Source organism: Gopherus flavomarginatus, chromosome 2 (assembly GCF_025201925.1).
Source record: "Gopherus flavomarginatus isolate rGopFla2 chromosome 2, rGopFla2.mat.asm, whole genome shotgun sequence".
NCBI classification, from domain to species: Eukaryota; Metazoa; Chordata; order Testudines; family Testudinidae; genus Gopherus; species Gopherus flavomarginatus.
In genome coordinates, this window is record NC_066618.1 from 162,408,446 (window position 1) to 162,429,327 (window position 20,882).

The 20,882-nt window shown below is 49.1% G+C and overlaps 2 protein-coding genes across 2 annotated transcripts in view; one reads left to right on the forward strand and one right to left on the reverse strand.

The window, feature by feature from the left end:
* Positions 1-2,943, reverse strand: part of XPO7 (exportin 7) — an 81,913-nt gene extending 78,970 nt beyond the window's left edge. Inside the window, exons 1-2 of the mRNA XM_050940374.1 lie at positions 2,754-2,943; positions 1,378-1,569 (exon numbers count right to left, since the gene is read on the reverse strand). Coding sequence (XP_050796331.1) covers positions 1,378-1,440 — 63 coding nt within the window. The 5' untranslated portion in view covers positions 1,441-1,569; positions 2,754-2,943. The remainder of the gene's footprint in view (positions 1-1,377; positions 1,570-2,753) is intronic.
* Positions 2,944-7,472: 4,529 nt separating this feature from the next.
* LOC127044958 (kazal-type serine protease inhibitor domain-containing protein 1-like) lies at positions 7,473-10,471 on the forward strand. Its single transcript, XM_050940292.1, has 2 exons — positions 7,473-8,371; positions 9,985-10,471. Exons 1-2 carry the CDS (start codon positions 7,918-7,920, stop codon positions 10,236-10,238), a joined length of 708 nt encoding a protein of 235 aa, XP_050796249.1. The 5' UTR covers positions 7,473-7,917; the 3' UTR covers positions 10,239-10,471.
* The last annotated feature ends 10,411 nt before the right edge of the window (positions 10,472-20,882 follow it).

Here is a 20,882-nt window from a genome sequence, read left to right on the forward strand (position 1 = left end):
ATTTGATAAGATTATTTCAACCCCACAAGATTATACTCAACCCGAGAATTACACGGGCTATATTCTGAGTTAATAAACTACTCACCCTTGTGGTTCACAGAGGTACCAGATGCAGAATATATTTAACAGTTACCTGAATAATAAGTAACTATAAAAACTTTTTTTTGTATTCTGATATCATACATATAATCACAAATTAAATCATCACTATATTGGGAAAACATTATTTCCTCTATACTATCATTCTGCTGCAATATTTCTAATTCCAGGATGAGTCCTTTACAATGTTCTTCATGAAAGTGTGGCTGTATAAACTGTTAACAGGGACACTATCAACTTAGATTTGGCTCAAGGTTTACATTTAGAGATCTTACAAAATTTATCTCCACAAGCTGTTATTTTGAATCCAACTGAAACAGTTGTTTTTAAATAAATAGTTCCCATTTAGTGTTTCAAATGTAAACACTGCAAAAGTAAGACCCTGAAAAAGAAACTGACTCTTACATAAAAGTGAAACCGACTACATTGATTTTAGATGTCCAAGCAAAGAGAAATAAAAAAACTGAAGGACACACATATCATGTGAAATGGAATTTTGAAGCTTTCATTTTTAATACCTTATGATGTTATTAGTGATAGACAATAGCTTTACATACAATTTTTAATTTGACAATGTCTCTTAATAAAATGTTTAATAATAGCCACTTTAAAGCTTGCTTTTAAAGCCTTCAGAAAAAGATCACCAATACCATCTAGTTCAGGGGTCCCCAATGTGGTGCGCCTGCGTCCTGGCCGGCGGTCGAGCATCCGCCAAAATGCCGCCGAAATTTGGTGGCATTGTCTCTGGATGATGCCTCTTGCAACTGACAAGCAGAATCATCGAGAGGCGTCACTGCCGAAATTTCGCCACCGAATTTCAGCAGCATTTCAGCAGATGCTAGACCTCTGCCATGGTCCTTCATCTGGTGCCTGCCAGACGAAAAAGGTTGAGGACCACTGATCCAGTTAAAAAAACCTTGATGTTAGTTAACACTACCACTACCAACCACTGCTATGCCCTTCAATAAAGTATCACTGAAGTTCAAGATGGAAAGTTAACTATCAGGTCAGCTCCTCCAATCCCTGGCCATTGTTCTCGACTGCTGACACATCTCAGAGACTCGTGCAATCCGTACAACATACAAATAAAGGTATTTTCACTGCTTCCCTTGCAAGACCATACCACCATATGGCATATATCAAAGGCAGAAAGTTTCTTTCTGATATTCTAGCTGCATTTTCCCTTTCTTAATTTCACCCCACGGATCCTGGCAATAGGGCCCAGAATCCGACTGTCTCAAACCATATGAACGTCACATCAGCAGATATTTTATTTACCTGGTTATGGGAGACAAATAATCCAGGCCATGGTGTCAGACCCAAAGCCAAGACTTCTGCCATGTCAATTTTGAAGCTCCCTCAGTTCTTCTCACTTTGGGGTTGGCAGCCCCTTACTATGCTTAACGCGAAAGGGGGTGAACACCAGAAGAGCTTAGCAGAGTACAGGCAAAAGTTTCCAATCGTCTCTGCCTATAAAATAACCCAGGAAGATCTTCAAAGCCCTCTGATACAGAGGCCACGTCCAGACTAGGTATTAAAATCGATTTTAGATACGCAACTTCAGCTACGGGAATAACATAGCTGAAGTCGAATTTCTAAAATCAAGGTACTCACCAGTCTGGACGGCGCGGCATCGATGTCCGCGGCTCTCCGTGTCGATTCCGGAACTCCGTTCGGATTGATGGAGTTCCGGAATCGATGTAAGCGCGCTCGGGGATCGATACACCGCGTCCAGACTAGACGCGATATATCAATCCCCGAGCAATCGATTTTAACCCGCCGATGCCGCGGGTTAGTCTGGACGTGGGCTAAGAGTGACCAGGTACTCTAGGTAACGCTGACTCTGCAGTGCTTTCAGGCATTATTTCCTGGAGTAAAGTGCCCAGCTGTAGTAGCTGATGGCAGATTGAGGGCTCCAATCCTGGACAACTGTGCCTCAAATTCCCCTTCTCGCCACCAGCTTTGCAGTGATAGGCTCCCTCCAATGCTGCTGCCCACCCTAGCCTGTTTCCCACCACTCTTGGGCTGCTGCTAATTGCTGGCACCTGGGAAACTCAAGTGAGCAAAAGCTGCATGCAGGTAACATAATGCAGCCCATGCTCTCCCCACCAGCTGCTGCCTTGTGTGCAGTCTGTGCTCAGGCACCCCTTGCTCCTGAAGGGCCCAGCACCCAGCTGCCCCTTGGTCTGCAAGGCCTCTCCCCTGGTTCCCACCAGTCTGCACAGTGCACATGTGCGTGTGCGTAGGGGGTAGTAATACACAAGCACCACTCAGTCGGAGGGGGGGGTCTATGCCCCCCTTGACTTCCAGGTGGCCCAGACTGGGGGGGGGGAAGCCCCCCCCTTTATCAGAGGAGAGCTGCCCTAGCAGGAGGCGGCCCGGGCCTAGGGGGAGGTGCTCAGCCTCCTGGGCTGCCCGTAACCCGCCCCACACAGAGCGCTGGCACCGCCGCCCCATGCTGGGGGCGCCACGCCTGACGGGGCGCGGGGGGGCTCCGCAACCCCAGATCCGAGCCACACCCCCGGAGGTGCCCGCTGCCCCCCGGAGGGAGCCGGGCCCCTCAGCCCCAGCAGCTCCCGCGGGCCGGTCTCCCCCGCCTCCGGCCCGGAGCCGAGCTGCCCGGCTGTCCCCTCCCCCGCGCGCTCCCTCCTCACCTGCACATGATCCGCCATTTTGCTCCATTCATGCTCCTCTCTCCTCCCCCCGGCCGGGCCGCCGCGCCTGCGCGCTGCACCTTCCAGCTCCCGCACTTTACGTAAAGGGCCCCGCCGCCAGCCCTGGGGCGGCGGGGTTTAGAGAATGGCGCAGTCCGCTACGGCGGCGTAAGCGACGCAGTAACGTCGGCGGCTAAGAGAGGCGCGGGGGGAGGGACGGGGACTAGGCTTTGTTTACATGGCTCTTAAAGGGGCCACGCACTGGAAAGGCAGCGCCGGAGCAACAGGCCGGGACCTGGCTGTGAGCCAAAGGGGCAGCCTGCCCTGCACCCTCCGCTTGCCCTGTGCCGGGAACACTGTCCTAGCACTGCATCGGACCGGGCACTGCATCTGGGGACAATGCCCTGCCGCTGCATCTGGCCTTGTCCACCGCCACCCCAGCTGTGTGCCAGGGTCACTGCTCTGCCACTGCATCTGGACCTGCCCTGCACCCTCCCCCTGCCCCATGCCAGGGGCATTGCTCTGCTACTGCATCTGGTCCTGCACTGTGCTGCCCACCTGCCTCGTGCCAGGAGGACTGCCCTCCCACTGCATCTGGCCTTGTCCTGCACCCCCCCCAGCCATGTGCCAGTGTCACTGCTCTGCTACTGCATCTGACTGTGCACAGCATCCTCAACTGCATCTGACCATGCATTGCATCCCCAGCTAGCTCCGTGCTGGGGGCACTGCCCTGACACTGCATCTGGACCTGCCCTGGACCCTCCCCCTGCCCCGTGCCAGGGGCACTGCCCTGCTACTGCGTCTGGCTCTGTCCTGCACTCCCCACCCGGTGTGTGCCTGGGGTACTGCTGTACCACTGTATCTGAACATGCACTGCACTGCCTACCCCAGCCCAGAGCTGAGACACCCTCCTCACATACATGGCTCTTGAATGTACCTCAGTCCTCACTATGTACTATCCTATTCCCTTGCTTCTTCACTCAGCAACATTGAAAGATTTGCACCCTGATCTGTACCTTCTACACGCACTATTCCAATCCTTCATACCCCAATTTGTTTAATGCACTTTACCAAGCTATACAGTACAATTCCTTTTCCCCCTGCTATTCAGACCTACACTGCTCCTCTGTCCTGACTTGCAGGACCCACCTTAATTGTGACTGGCAATTTCCAGTCCAAACTACATATTCATTTATACAGAAACATCTCTAGTATTATTGTTGTTTTATTGGTTGCTGTTTATTTATATAGTACCATGCATCTACACCCCTAAGAACGGTTCCTCTACCTAAAATCAGATGTGATCAGCGGGCTGTTTTGTTTATGAAGTCATTATAAATCCAAGAGACATTACCTCTGCCATTCTGGTTGTGAGCCTAGCCTGGCTGACATCATCTCTCTGTCTATTCATTTAAGCACATGGCATCACCATGCCAAGCATTTCAGGATCTTTATCAGCACCAGAGACTGCATGTATGGAAGGAAAGGGGATTTTTACTTTTTAATTTGCCTTATTCTCCTCCCCATTTCCCCCTTGCCCAACACACACACATTTGCTAGTTTCAAGCAAATCATGACTCCACAGACAGGGATGATGTAAACTTTGGTGCCCCCTCATGGTTCCAGCTTGAATATCGGCTATGACGCAAGATGTTTGTATTGTTCAGTCAACATTCTCTCTAGGGAAGGAATAGATGGCAGCGGTGGATGGAAATACTTCCCTGATGGATTGTATTTTCTAACGGACAACATATCCTAAATTCTCAATTACTGTGAAACAATCTTCACTCATTCATATATTTGCTTTCCAGAACCAACTCCCTGTATAATATTCCATGAGTGATGTAACCAAATGCTTGGCTGCTAATATCTAAATTGTATTGTTAAATGTATTAATCATATTTGGGTTATTGCTGATTATATACTATATATATTGTATTACTTTTAAACCAACCTTTGTACTTTTGAATAGAGGCACTGTCTCATGCAGTGACCAAGATGCAACAATATGTAGAAAATTATATGGCTCCTGATAAATGAATTAACATCGGGAAATTCCAGGCGACCATGTTCAAGAGTGCAGAAGCCCATGGTGCCAGCACAGGACTCGCTGGGGAAAGTAGCTCAGGGAAGATGTTGGGGAGTGGCTGCTTGCAGCCAAATTTTCACACACAGCCTCTAAGTTTAGGTGACTAATTTTGGGTGCCTAACCTGAGACATCTTGGGCCTGAGCTGCAGAGGGACTGAATCTTTACAACCCACAATCATTTGAGTCAGAGCTGTGGGTACTCATCAAAACTGGAGTCCAGGAGGTATTTCACATCGGCATTCCAGATCAGAGGCCATTGCTGAAAATGTCGGCTTTACCCTATAGTATGTATGGCCCTGTAGCCCCCAACTCTGAGCTGCATGCAGCTTTAGCTAAGTCTTACATTTTTAAAGCAAAAGGCAAACAAAACAAATCCTAGCCTCATGTCCTAGGAACAGATTATCTATCTATCTATCTATCCCATCAACACAATATCCAGATGCCATATACACAACTCAGAGGTACAGCAAAGGATCAGAATTTCACCCCTTCCCCTCTTTCTACTGAGTTGAGAGTCAGTCCTTTTGTTGCTGGGTTGTGGCATGATTTTGCTATATAGCCATGTGCTTTATTTGTCTGGCTGGTTTTTTAGGTTTGAAATGCTTTCTATTTGCTCTTCATTGCATGGCATTTATAGACCCATCACGGCAGGCACCCTGCAAATAGACAGCAGTAGTTGCATCTCTATTTTAACTTCCTTCCTGGTATCTCTTTTCTATCTCATGTCAGTTTACAAGGCATGCGTGGGCAGAATAGGAGCTTGGAAGCAGTGAGTATAGGTATATGATGTATATGGGCAAAGGTGAGATGAAGACTTTGATCATCAGAGTTTGTAGATCTGACATATGGTCTGTGGTACCCCCCCAACAATAAGCTCTGACCTTTTGCATTCTTGCCAGCCCCAGAAATCTTCCTAGCTCTGAACATAGCCCACCAACAATGAAAGATCTCAACACCTTTAACTTCTATACCACCCAGCATGCCTGTGCCTACAATCCTTGCCTCAACTGACACAGAGAGTAGTTCCCTTCCACCAATTTTTTTATTTCCTTTCCCTACACTTTCTTCCTGGAAAATTCTCCAAAGAACAGAACAGCCCCACATCCAGCTGTCTTTCCTTCTTGAAAGAGCTCTATGATCACTCAAACTGCCCAAATGACCTTGATCTGGGGCCAGCAGGAACTTGAAAAGGAATCTGGGAAAGTCAAAGCAAAGTGAAGGGCAAGTAAATTTCCCCTCTGATCTGAGCAGCTCAGCAGGAAGGAGTCTGGCCTCAATTATCAAGTCTCATTCCAAACAAAAGCTAGAATGGAGGCCAGGGGCAGAACACACAGTGCTGCCCCCAGGAAAGGAAGAACAGCTGCTTGCTAGTGTCCATCAAGCAAGCTGTCACAATCACACCTGCTGTCTCTGAGGGTGCCACCTGCACAACTTATCAGCAGAGACAAATATAAGCGGAGGGAGGATTTTTCTCCCTTCCCTGCAGGGACTGTGCTGGGCTGTGTTTGAAGGTGGAAGGTCCAGGATCGCTCTGTGACTGCATGCAGCAATGCATCAACCTTGGGCTTAGCATCTGCAAAGACAAGATGGGCTATGGAGACTCCTGGGGCTTGGGGAGATCTCAGCAAAATAGGGACAGCTGAGAAAGAAAGAATCAGTGAGGAAGGAGATTGGAGAAAAGAAAGGAAACAGGTTGCCTTTATGCACAAGGAATACCTTGAGCCAGGAATAGCCCCTATGGAGCCAGTGACACTGCTTGTGGAGTAAGGTACTAATCAGTGTGGTAGTGAATCACAATCAGGCCATAGGAGTGTGAGGGAGAGGGAAGAGATCAGAAGGAAAGAGAGGAGGGTGAGAGGAGAAACATAAAGGGTGGAGACAGAAAGAGAAAACCCCACTGCTTTTTTAAAATACTCCAGTGTTTCACCAGCAACATTCTGTCACTAATGCAAGAGCTGATGCCTAGTCCTGATCTCCCTTACACCAGTGTAACTCCCTTGATCCCAGTGGCACTGCTCCTGATTTATACTAGAATGAGACAGGTAGGAGACTTACAGGATTTGGGAGCTTACAGGAGAATGCGGCAATACTTTTAGGGTCTGGCCTCACTTGGAGCTGGGAGACACACTTGTGTGAGCTCTCATACGGCTAGAACGCTAAAAACAGAGTGTAGCCATGGCAGCAGGGGTGGCAGGATGGATTAGCTGCCCCGAGTACATCCCCAGCCCAGCCCCTAGGCGCGTACTTGGGGCAGCTAGCCTGTCCAGCCGCTCATCCACGTTGGCTACACTCTCTTTTCAGAGCTAGCGTGAGCATGTCTCCTTAGGGTGGGAATTCCGCCCCCAGCTCCAAGGGTAGGCATACCCTTACAGAGAACCCTTAGGGGAAAGCCCCATAGAACTGAATAGATCACCTTTCTATAGGTGCTGTGAATCCCTCCGCTAGGACTGAATAGCTAATTCTGTCCCTGCTAGAGAAGTCTATAGGATGGCTGAAAAACCCAGACAAAGTCTACAAGGAGCTTTATCTATATATAAGGCTTATTGCCATAAATATAGATAAAGAGGACGACAGGATACGAGTGAGGGTGAAAGAGCAAAAAGCTAAACGGAGAGAACTGGAGAGGAGGAGAGACTGAGAAGAAAGCAGGCCTTTCCATGCGCTTCCTCCTCACAAACCCACCCAGCCAACGACAAAGACAAGGCAAGATCCTTTTGCATTTATCTTCCTTTGCAATGCAACTCTTAATGGGAAGCATCTGTGGGACACAGATGGTTTCTGGAGGAGCCCAGCCAGGGCTGGATTGGATCCCTCCAAAGACATCCTCTTTCCTCTTGCTCTGTCCTGTCTGTTGATCGAAACCAGAGCCTGCCTGCCATGGGGGTGTGAGAAGAGGGTGGGGAGAGGAGGGCAGCTCATGCTGCTGGAGTTATTAGTGTTCGGCTTTGAGTGGAAACTAGAGGATCGGGACATGGGGCTCCATCTGAACCCAGCTCACGCTTCCCAGTGGGTCAGAAGAGACTTGGTGCCCTGTTCCTTGCAGGGAAGAAGAGGCACCCAGAGATAATCTGCAGGATGTTGCTACTGCTGGTGATGGGTCTGGTTTGGTCCTTCCATGGAGCCTCCTGCTTGCCACATCCCACCAGACTCACATGGGCAGAAGAGAGTGCAGAAGGACAGTGTCAGTGTGTGCCACAGCTGTGCCCTAGAGCCACAACCTGCTCAGCAGGCTTGGTGTGTGACCACTGTGGCTGCTGCTTGGAGTGCGGGAATGCTGAGGGGCAGCTCTGCGACCTGGATGGCAGTGGCACCTTCTATGGGCGGTGCGGAGAGAATCTAGAGTGCCAGCTGGACATCCAGGAGCTAGGCTGTGGGGGGATCCCCGAGCCACAATGTGTGTGCAGGTCCCAGGTGGCTGTGTGTGGCTCCGATCACATCACCTACCAGAACATCTGCAAGTTCCAGGAGGCCATGCGTGAGAGAGAGGGGCGGAACCTCAGCATCACCAGCAATAGGCCCTGCCTAGCAGGTAATGGCCCACCTCCTTGTTTGCCCTCTGCTGCTTGGAGAGAGACTGGGAAGGAGAAGTGGCCCAGGTATATAAGAGAGATCCAGCCACTTTTCCAGCATACCTGGGGTGAGGTGAAGAATGGCACAGGAGGTATCTAATCCTCCAAGCCATGGGCAGATTTCATTGGCCAGGCGTCTATCATCGGACAGCTTGGATGGCTGGGAGGGCCCTTCAGGGAAGTGTTTAGCATTCTGGGCCTCTCAGCAAGGCTGTTATTGAGCAGGTGGAGCCTCTCAATCTCTTTCTGCCAGCAAACCCTTTCACTTCCTTCCTTGATCAATCCATACAAGAGATCAGGGGACTTGAATGCCCTAAAGGGCTTTCAGAGCTGTCCTGCAAATCGGGTTTCCTTGTGCACTGGGCTCCCCTGTAAGCTAGCTCCCCAGCCCCCTCCCAGGCGTACCTTAAAAGCCAGAGCCGGATTCCTTCAGGTGCTGATTTATAATGAAAGGAAGTTGGGCAGAGAGAATATTCAGGTGCATGTGTACATTAAAAACAAACACATCCATTCATCATCCCATCCACAGGCAGCTGCATTGCAGTTATGATTTATGTATGTACCGTGCATGTGTACCATATATATGGTCTATATTTATTCTTTGTATATATGCATATTGTATGCAAGTACCATATGGATATATGTACACAGTGTCTTATGTACCATGTTATTGTATATGTGTATGTACCATAGGTATATTGTATTAGTACTATATGTATGTACCATATGTGAATGTATGTATTGGGTATATCTGTATGTACCATAAGTACATAACATACATATGTACTGTACATAAGTATATGGGGCCAGATCCTCATCTGAGATAAGTCAATGCAGCAGTGCTGCTTTACCCCACCTGGAGATATGGCACTTTAAAATGTGGTTATGTATGTGCTACATGTGTATTTGCTCCATATGTATCATATGTGGGGATTAGAGATAGAAGGCCCAATTCTGCAACCCTTACTCACACCAGCAGTAGCCCTTACTCATGCAAGTTTTCCCACTGGCTTCCCTGGGGCTTCTTCTGTGTGTAAGAGTTGCCTATAGCACAGGGCTCCTTTGGGATGAAAGGCTCTAGAGAAATGCAAGCTAATGGTAATGATTATTATTAATGGCTAGAGATGGGCCAAAAGCCAAATCGCAGATCTGATCGCTCCTAGATTTCAGGGAAATTCCAACCTGGATCCGAATCCGAACTCTGTGGCTCAGACCCATCAGTGACACCTAAAATCAACATGAATTCAGTGTATTTCTCACATTGTTTCCTCTGATACGGTGGACTGGGATCAGGCAGAAGGTGTGGTTCATTGCCGCACTAGTTACAATATAAGGTGACTTGTGTTGTCTCCTAGCCGTGTAGGCTGACCAGACAGAGTGGGTGGCTAGACAGGATAGGAGTAGCTGCTGCTTAATAAGATGCTTTGATTGTTTAAATCTCTGCCATGCTTCCTGCAGCGGCCTGTATGATTCTTGTTAAGGGAGGTTCATTTCTGTCTGGTGATGGAGGAGGATTAGGTTCTGACTTCCTGAGCTTCTAAAATCCTTGGCCTTTTGTCTGGATTCTGCGCAGTTCCCCAGATCAAGCACCATCCCCAGGACCACGTGAATGTGTCGGGCCATGATGTGATCTTCATGTGTGAGGTCTTTGCCTACCCCATGGCCCTCGTGGAATGGAGGAAGGATGAAGAAGAATTTGCTCTACCTGGAGATGATCCTCACATCTCCGTCCAGGTGAGTGACACCGTCACAGCCCCGCCTAGGCAAAGGGTCTCCCAGCTCAGCTCCACCCAGGTGAGGATCCTTGAGGCAGCTCCATGCAGGTGAATGACCCTGACTTAGCCCCACTCAGGTGAATGAACCCAACTCAGCTCGGCCCTCATGAGTGACCCTTACATGCACCTCTCTCCAGGTGCATCACACGCTTATTTCCATCTCGGTGAGTCTCCTCCATGCTCAGTGAGATCTTGGAGGCCCTCTGGGTGTGTGCATTTTTCTGACCGGCCCAGTTTGGCGATCGACTGTGGAACTCATTTGCCCTAACTCTCTTCCTGCTCAGTCCAGAGGTGGCCCTTTGAGATATGAGCTGTCCAGCTGGCTGCAGATTGAAGGGGTGAGGAAGGCGGACGGAGGCACCTACTTCTGCATTGCACACAACAAGCTGGGCAATGCCACTGCCAAAGCTACTCTTCTTGTCGCCAGTGCAGGTACCTGTGTCCCTGCCTGCTTTGTGTGCATGCAAGGAAACAAGAGACAAAAGAAACAGTCTCACACTCTCAGTATGAGGCCTCCTGAAGGGCCCAAGCTCCATCCTTGACCCAGAGAATCAAAGGCAGGCCTGGCTGCAATGAAATGTTGGTTATCATGGCTTCGTATGCCAGGGCAGGTTTAAGCTGCCCTCGGTTATACCTGGGCAGCTTTGCTGACTTCAACTGAGTTGCATCCATGTAACCATCAAGTGGGATTCAGTCTGGAGATTTGATGTATTCACTGGAAAACACCGTGTTACGCCAGCAGAGTTGCTGGAGAGGGTAGAGGTAGACACAAGGAGAAAGGAGGAGGGGGGAGGGAGATGAAGGCAATCGGGGATGAAGGGAAGGGGGACAGAAAGAGGGAGAAAGGGAGATTGGGAGGGAGGGAAGGCCTTTTGCAATGAAATCCTTGGCTCTGTCCCCATTTTTAGGGGAAACTGGAGGGGAAATTATAAGATCTGAGGCTGGGCCCCTGTCCCACTCATTCCAGAGGAAGAGAGGTGGGGCGGGGAGAGAGATTCAGGATTTGCCAGCCGATGTGCAGATAGTCTGCAGAGCTCCCCTGTGAGCCAGAGGCAGGGGCCAGTCTCAGGTCTGCTGCATGGCATTCAGTGGGGAAAGGCCTAGGTCAGAAACACCCTCCCAAGATGCTACACTATGAGCAGAGGCAGAAACTGGAACAATTGCTACAGAGCCCACCTGGGCTTCTCTTATCCCTCTCACTGATCCTGCCTCTCCCTTTCCTTTATCCCTCTCTCCTGCCCTCTGTGTTCTGCTACAGAAGCTGCTCCTCCTGCCATGTTTAGCTCCCCAGTGAACCCAGGAGAAGAGGCTCCCACAGCAGTGAGGAAGAGGAGGATTACTCTGATTATTACTAACGTAGTGCCATCCCTGCCCCCGGCTGACTGACTCTGCTGCAGAAATCAGAATGGCCCGTGACAGGACAGGGGAAGCAGATGAGCCTGGAGGGCAGGGCTTTTCCAGCTTCCTCTGGCTGGTGCTGAGATGCCCCAGATCCTGGATGCCAACAGCCATGGGTCAGGTCTCTCATGAAGGACATTAGGATATGGGCAAGAAGCTCTGAAGCTGACTGTCCTGCCACTGGCTTGCCTGGGGAATGGGTAAACGGACTCTTGAGGGTTAGGAAGTGCCCCATCCTAGCATGCCCTAACCCCGTACCCTTCACTGAGGCAGTGGTGTTCAAAGAGATCAAAGGGGCCGTTCAACTGAAGGAGCCAAATGGACATTGACTAGATGCCCTTACTGCTACCGAATGCTGCAGTAACACAGCTGTCCTCTAAAGAGCTCTGGAGAGCTACTGTGCAATGTGGTGCTCTCGCAGTAAGGGAGGATCGGTGTTTGCACTCGTAACCCTTCCACAGAGGAGTGAAATTGCACTCTGTGTAGCGGGGTCAATACAAAACCTGCTCATCGCTTCAGTCCCACTTGGTCCCTGCTGTGCAAAGGTCCAGCATGAGGGCTATGCTTAAGAGAAGCACAGGCTTTCTCTCACCTTCTGTACACAGGTGAATGTCACTCAGGGCCTTCATTTTAATGCTCCACATTCTGCTGGGGAACAGGGGAGTGCTGCTGAGGTTACAGTTGTAAAGGTGTTCCAGGGATGGTAAGGGCTGAGTTGTAGGGGAACAAAAAATGATGTGCGTGCAGTGCTGGGGAGTACAGTTGGCATAATTTCCCTCTAACCTAACCAGGGGGAAACGAGGGAGAAGATTGGAGCTGGATGCATTTCAGGGGAACCTTAGGCAGATGCACAGGTTCTCTGCACCCCCCTGCAGTGCATCGGAAGCAGGACTGTACGCAAGCCTGTCCCAGCAGCTGCAGAATCCTAATGCAGCCTGGGCTCTCCTCTTGCCAGAGGATGCAGAGGGTGGAAGGGATGGGGGTGGGAGTGAGGGAACAGAACAGACTGGAGAGTGGAGCACCTAGTTGAAAGGAGGCTGCATCTGGTTTGCAAGCACTCAAGGAAAGAAAATGATTAGCTGTGAAAGATGCTTCCTATGAGACCTGTAATGGTTTATATGCTATCTGCAGTGAGGGTTTAAATAACAGCCTGTTTCTGGTTAGAGAAGAGCCTGGGTCTCATGTATATTTTAAATGATTCCAAACGATTTCATTCCTAGTTATGTCCAGCTGGTGAGGGAACGTGATCTCCTGTGGTTTCTTGCAGTGATAACACTTTGCCTGGCTCCGGTGCCTTCCATCAGGGCCCATTGCAAACATTTGCTGATTCAGCTTCACAGGAGCATATCATTGTCTTCATTTTACAGATGGGGAAACTGAGTTACAGGGAGGGCAAGTAAGTGACTTGCCCAAGGTCATACAGTCATAAGCAGAGAGACATTAGTCCCTCTCTGTGGGCCAGGTTTCATTGTCAGAAAAACTTGCCCTTTAATTAGGTGCTTAAGCAGGTGCTGAAGCTCTTCTGAAAACTTGGACCCAGCTGTGGATGCTGAGGATGCTGAGGCATGCTGCAAATTCTGGCATCTGATGTCTCTGGGGTAACCACATCTGGAATATCGTGTTCAGTCCTGGGTAGCACATTCCCAGATGCACATCGACAGACTGGAAGGAGTTCAGAGAATAATGACAAGGATGATCAAGGAGATGAGGAAAGATTAAAAGAGCTAAATCCGTCTGGTTTAGCTAAGCAATGACTGAAAGGGGATGTGCTAACAGCCTGACAATATCGGAAGGCTGTGAACTCCCAGAAAGGAGGATCCTTATTTATAGTGACACAGAGGATTAACTAGGAGGAATGGAATTCTAGTTATTTATTTTGCAGTAGCCTGAGACCCCGCAGTCCCATTGTATATAGCAAAGAGAGTCCCTGCCCCAAAGAACTTGGAATGCAAGTAATGGTACTAGGAAAGGGAATATCAGGACAGCCTTCCCGATGGTGAGATCTATAAGGTGGTCTGGGAGCTCCATCGCTTGGGACATTTAGGACTAAACTCTAGAAATCAGGCAATAGGGAAGAATCCTGCATAGGTCTCTTCTATGAACCCAGGAGTCCTGGGTCCCAGTTCCTTGCTCTAACGGCGAGAGTATGTGAATGCTCGCTTGCCAAAGGTCTTTGCAGTAAATCCCCTGTACAATATTAGGATGAGCACAAGGTGCTCCCACACAAGTACTTCTTGGGCAATCACGGCCCCTTCCACGTTCTTGGGGAAGAGGGCGTGATGGTGTGAGTTACAGCCTGGTGCCCCCCGAAAACCCCAGATATGAAATGTCCCTTGCAAAGACCCTTGCACTGGTCTGAACTCATTGGAAACTCTGGATAACACTTCCCTATCTCAGGCACCATCTCCTCTTTCCCCAGCCCTTCATCCCAACTCAGGACCCCCCAGGCAGGACAGGAGCAGGTGTGCTGCCTCTGGTGTGCCTCATGGAGGAAGCTCTGGAAGGATGGCAACAAATCAAGATTATGGCCTTTGTGTGACCCACAACTGGGCTTAAAGGGACAGTGGTCTGGGATGGTCATTCACTTTCCCTCTCCCACTTGTGATTGCTCCCCAAAACCCTTTTCCTCTTGCCCAATGACTACTTCTGTTATTCCAAACACCTAGAACAGAGTAACTAGCCTTTTACAGGACCTTCAAGTGTTAGTGCCCCATTTCAGCAGGGATTATATTTTTCTGTAGACTGAGCACATTGTGGTCTCTACCATCATGCAAAAATTATTGTAATTATTATTAGAAATAAAGTGATTGAAACAATAAAATATGATTGGTTTAATTTTGTTTAGGTTACCTAGAAATGGGCTCAAACAGCTACCCTGGAGTCAAACCTACCCAAACGTTAGAGATGTTTGCCTATGGATCTGGATCTGAAGGCTGCAATGGACCCAACGGGGACACTGGATTCACACATCCTCAAATTTTGGGAAAGCTAAGATTCGGATCTGTAACCAAGCTTTGGGATTCAGGCCTGATGGTGATGGTCTCTCGTCCCTCGGCTCGATCTATGTTTCAAGTTAAAATGAAATATGCCAAAGAAGCATCAGGTCTGTAGTGCAAGTCCTTTCCTTCACCCCAGCAGATAGAAAATTGGAATGTTCAGTATTCAGGCTGCCCTGTGTCCCAGTAAAGGGAGTATAGATCAGATATCCTTGGGATTTAGCAATATACTGATGAAGCGGTTCTGGTCTGATAGTCCCTGGGTAGCCATCCGGATGTTGAGAGAATGTGGACCACATACTTCCCAGTTTCCCATGCTCCCAGAGAATCAGTGTGGCTCAGAAATATTACAGATGCCCCCAGTGTGGTTGAAGCAACAAGGAACCAGATATATTCACCAGATGCCTAATGTGTCAATCCAGTGGCATGGGATGAGTTTACCTCAGCTGCCCAATCTGCCAGCAAAAGCATACAGCTCAGATAGCATCTGGCTGTGCAATCTGCTAACAAAATGGTACAAATCTTTGGTCCCCCAGGTGCCCAGCATGGGGAAGAGATTCCACTCGGATATTCTGAGGATGCTCAATATGCCAGGGAAGGGACGCAGGTTGGATAGTCCACAGACATCTGGAATGTCATGTCTCTGATATCTCTGGCTGAGCCATCTGGTGAAATATGGATCCTATTCACAGGGTGCTCGGTTTACCAGTGAAACCATGGAAAGAGAAACAGCATCTCTGAGCCTCTCTCTAAATAAACCAAAGTGCCTTCAGCGTGCTGTCTCCAAGTGGGGTGATTTCAGTGTCAGTTTTCTTGTCCCTGTAAAATACAGCGCCTCTGGAATTTGTTTGCAGAAACAAAGCTGTGTGTATAGGGGCTGTATGGAATAATCATTGGGGCATCTTCAGATGGAAGTTCTGAGCAGTTAGGGCTGTTAAAGATCCCATGGCACTTTCCCTAAGAGTCATGGAGCCAGACTTTGATCTCAGTTACACCAGGGCAAATACAGAATAGCTCCACTGAACTTGATGGAGCCATTCCAGATTTACACTGATGTAACTGAAATCAGAATAAGGCCTTTTGCATTAACCCTGGTGTCCTGACCAAATCTGTTATTCTATTCTGCTTCTTTAAATCCCCCTGGCTGTTTCAACTGGGTTTGAATTCTTCTTCACTTGCTGTCCTAAAATTTCTGTGTAATGATGCCATATTACATAGCTGCTGCCTCCTGCCTCAGAGGTGGCTGTGTTTCAGTGGGAGGGGAATGGGCGAAGTGATTCTTGGACATCTTGTTTGCAATGTATTATAGGTTTCTTACAGGTGAAAAACGCTATATAACATTATGCAACATTATTGTCAGTCTCGTTAGAGACCTGTCCCCTTGATTGGTGCCATATCCAAAAACTTAACTGCCTGCCACGACACCACCTATGCAGCATAATGGGAATCAAATGACCTGGGAAAATCACCAACAATGAAATACTACGGCTGGCAATAATGCCAGCACGGAGGAAAATGACTTGGGTTGGAACAATCGACTGCCTAAGAGAGTTCTGTACAGTGCATTTCAAAAAGGCAGTAAGAAGATTGGCCATCTCAAACTCTGCTACAAGGGTTGCATCAAGCAGCACATACTTAGTGACCCGGGAGGATACAGGCCATGACAGGTGAGCTTGGTACTCTGCTATGAAGGAAGGAGAACGTGCAACAGAATGTCATCGCTCCATCTTGCCTGACAGTAGGAGGGAATGTAGATACCAACTTGCCTTGACGCATTTCCTGAACCCAACACATGGAAACCGATTTCCAGTCGCAGTTGTATTCAAATACAAGTGACAGTCATTATTATTATTATGATGATTATTGTCAGACACAAAGAGAACACGGGAGGGGTGAATTGGCCACTAGAGGGTGCTCCGACAGATGTAGACCTACACTTGCAGGTAGGAAGGGTGCTTAGTTCATGCAAAGCGCATGCCAGCTGCTTCTGCTCAGATCCTCCCTTACTTCTCCAGAGGGGCCAAGCCAGTCCCACAGGGCCGTCCTTAGCCATAGGCAGAACAGGCAGCCACCTAGGGCACCACTAGGTCTGGGGGCACCACTCTGCCGGGAGCCCCAACGGATGGGAAGCAGTGGAGCATGTAAGAGCAGGGCTGCTGGGTCCTTGAGAGAGCCGAATGCAGCATAGTCTGAGGGAGGGAATTGGCTGCTGGGGTCTCTGGGAAGGGGTGGGGGAAGGAACTCACCTGTAGGGTGACCAGATGTCCCGATTTTATAGGGACAGTCCCGATTTTTGGGTCTTTTTCTTATATAGGCTACTATTCCCCCCCACCCCATCACGATTTTTCACATTTTCTATCTAGTCACCCTAGGTGGGAGTAACTGGTACCTATATAAGACAAAGCCATGGTCTCTTGGGCTGGCGGTGGTGCCCAATGGTGTGTGATTGGACCTGAGGATTTGCTGCTGCTGTTGCCACTCTGCACCTCAAGAGGTGGATTTTGGGGTTCTGCAGTTTTCCACCTATCTCCTCCTCTACTGCAGCTGTTGGACCAGCAGGCTGTGGGTGAGCCAAGCATGAAAGCACTACTGCGTTGCCATTTAGATTGTCATTTAACAAATTTGTTTGCCAAAAATGCTTGCTAACAATCCTGAATTCAATTTCAATATTTTTTTTTAAAAATCAGTATCTTAGCCAAAAAAAAAGAAAATTAAGTTGTTGACAATTATTTGTAACTAGTTTGGTATGGGGAAGGGAGTGGGCCAGTTTTCATCAGAGAAACAAAAAATATTGACTGGCTTTCCTATAGCCCTGTTACTGCTAAATAGAGCCCTCCAACAACTGTAATATGCTCATCTCCTTACTAGTATATAGAGCAGGGGTCAGCAACCCATGGCACATGTGCCAAAGGTGGCGAGCGAGCTGATTTTTGATGGCACACAGTGGTGGGCTGAGCGGCTCAGCCCGCTGCTGCCCTGGGGTTCCGGTTGCTGCCCCATTGCCACCCGGATTCCCGGCCACCAGCCCCACTCAGCACCCGCTGCTGGCCTGGGGACCCCCAAGGAACCCCAGGCTGGCAGCGGGCTGAGCAAGCTGGCGGCTGAGACCCTGACTGAGCCACTCATCCTGCTGTCGGCCTGGAGTTCCATTCACTCAGCTGGTAGCGGGCTGAGCAGGACTAAATTCAATGAAATAGGAAAACAAGAGCAACTAATGACAAAGTGCAAGAACCTAGAGCAGTGGTCCCCAACCTTTTTTGTCTGGCGGGTGCCAGCCGAAGGACTGTGGCAGTGAACGAGCATCCGCCGAAATGTCACCGAAATTCGGTGCCATTTCGGCAGATGCTTGTCTCCTGGCCAGTACGCAGGTGCACTGAGAGCCTCCTGAAGCACAGCGATCATTTTGATTTAAATGAACTTGAACTGTATGGAGAATTGAGGACACTGTCATCAATGCTGCCACATGCAAAGTCGATGATGGACATTGTACAGTTTACTCATACCAGCAAACTTGTTGACATATATTCTAATGTGTACATTGCTACTCGTATTCTGCTGACAATTCCTGTAAGAGTGGCATCAGGAGAACGGAGTTTCTGAAAACTAAAGCTCATTAAAAACTATCTCCGCTCTACAAGGGGTCAGGAACACTTGACTGGTCTTGCTATTCTTGCAATCAAACAAGACATCACTTTGTCTTTGTCATACGATGACATTATTACTGATTTTGCAGCCAAAAAAGCCAGAAAGATTGCTTTTAATTAAAAACAAATCCTTGTTTCAATACCTCTTCACAGAAATTTCCAATAAAATGTTGACAAATTAGAAAAATTATATTATTTGCATCATTCTGTCAAATCAGAATTTTTTCTATAGTGCTACTTCTTCAGTGCTAGTCCATCAGCATTACAATGTGCTTAACTAAGTTAAACTGGTTTTAATAACATGCATGTGGCAAGTTTTCCACTAGTGTAAGCTTATGTTTGTGTTGCTCAGAGCAAGACAGGCACAGGGGCACCAGTTTAATAATCCTGCCTAGGGCACCATAAATCCTAAGGACGGCCCTGCAGCCCCATTTGCCAATAGGGTGCAGGGAAGCCCATGCAGTTAGCTAATGTGTGCACTTTCTCCCCTAGGGTCTCTCTTGTAACTAATGTGTTCCAGCCCCATTCTCTGAGGGTGCAGAATCCCCTCACACACACTGTTTGAGCCCGGGATTCCCAGAGCAGCAGCACACAGCACCAAGTTAAATCTTGTTCCATTGCATCAAATGTAAGTGACTTGTTTCCACTGTCCCTCAATATCAAAGACTGGCTACACTGCCTGCAGGCTCAGGAGCTTAGCCTGCCACTGCTTGACTGGCTCTGCTCTGTGGTTAAAGACAGTCATCTAGCCTCTAGGAAGTGAAGTCAGTGTCTCTCAGCACCAGGACATTTGCTATCTCCTGCTTTGCATGACTGCCTGTTGCCCCATTTCCCTGGAACCACCTCATTTACCTGCTCTGAGGAGCGGGCATCAAGGACAAGATGGCTGTTTCTTTAAAGCTCATAAGTAAAGCATGAGGCAGGTGCAGTGTGTCAGTGTCTGTGTGTCAGTGCATACAGTCTCAGCATGTCAGTGTCTGTGTGCTTCTGTGTGCCAGTGCGTACACCCTCTGTGTGTCTCTGTGCGTCAGTGCATACAACCTCAGTGTGTCAGTGTCTGTGTGTCTCTGTGTGTCAGTGCGTACAGCCTCAGTGTGTCAGTGTCTGTGTGTCTCTGTGTGTCAGTGCGTACAGCCTCAGTGTGTCAGTGTCTGTGTGTCTCTGTGTGTCAGTGCGTACAGCCTCTGTGTGTCAGTGTCTGTGTGTCTCTGTGTGCCAGTGCGTACACCCTCTGTGTGTCTCTGTGCGTCAGTGCGTACAGCCTCAGTGTGTCAGTGTCTGTGTGTCTCTGTGCGTCAGTGCGTACAGCCTCAGTGTGTCAGTGTCTGTGTGTCTCTGTGTGTCAGTGCGTACAGCCTCAGTGTGTCAGTGTCTGTGTGTCTCTGTGTGTCAGTGCGTACACCCTCTGTGTGTCAGTGTCTGTGTGTCTCTGTGTGCCAGTGCGTACACCCTCTGTGTGTCTCTGTGCGTCAGTGCATACAACCTCAGTGTGTCAGTGTCTGTGTGTCTCTGTGTGTCACTGTGTACAGCCTCAGTGTGTGTGTCTGTGTGTCTCTGTGTGTCAGTGCGTACAGCCTCAGTGTGTCAGTGTCTGTGTGTCTCTGTGTGTCAGTGCGTACAGCCTCAGTGTGTCAGTGTCTGTGTGTCTCTGTGTGTCAGTGCGTACACCCTCTGTGTGTCAGTGTCTGTGTGTCTCTGTGTGCCAGTGCGTACACCCTCTGTGTGTCTCTGTGCGTCAGTGCATACAACCTCAGTGTGTCAGTGTCTGTGTGTCTCTGTGTGCCAGTGCGTACAGCCTCAGTGTGTCAGTGTCTGTGTGTCTCTGTGTGTCAGTGCGTACAGCCTCAGTGTGTCAGTGTCTGTGTGTCTCTGTGTGTCAGTGCATACAGCCTCAGTGTGTGTGTCTGTGTGTCTCTGTGTGTCAGTGCGTACAGGCTCAGTGTGTCAGTGTCTGTGTGTATCTGTGTGCCAGTGCGTACAGCCTCAGTGTGCCAGTGTCTGTGTGTCTCTGTGTGTCAGTGCGTACAGCCTCAGTGTGTGTGTCTGTGTGTCTCTGTGTGTCAGTGCGTACAGCCTCAGTGTGTGTGTCTGTGTGTCTCTGTGTGTCAGTGCGTACAGCCTCAGTGTGCCAGTGTCTGTGTGTCTCTGTGTGTCAGTGCGTACAGCCTCAGTGTGTCAGTGTCTGTGTGTCTCTGTGTGCCAGTGCGTACAGCCTCAGTGTGTGTGTCTGTGTGTCTCTGTGTGTCAGTGCGTACAGCCTCAGTGTGTGTGTCTGTGTGTCTCTGTGTGTCAGTGTGTACAGCCTCAGTGTGTGTGTCTGTGTGTCTCTGTGTGTCAGTGCGTACAGGCTCAGTGTGTCAGTGTCTGTGTGTATCTGTGTGCCAGTGCGTACAGCCTCAGTGTGCCAGTGTCTGTGTGTCTCTGTGTGCCAGTGCGTACAGCCTCAGTGTGTGTGTCTGTGTGTCTCTGTGTGTCAGTGCGTACAGGCTCAGTGTGTCAGTGTCTGTGTGTATCTGTGTGCCAGTGCGTACAGCCTCAGTGTGTCAGTGTGTGTCTCTGTGTGTCAGTGCATACAGCCTGAGTGTGTCAGTGTCTGTGTGTCTCTGTGTGTCAGTGCATACAGTCTCAGTGTGTTAGTGTCTGTGTGCCAGTGTGTAC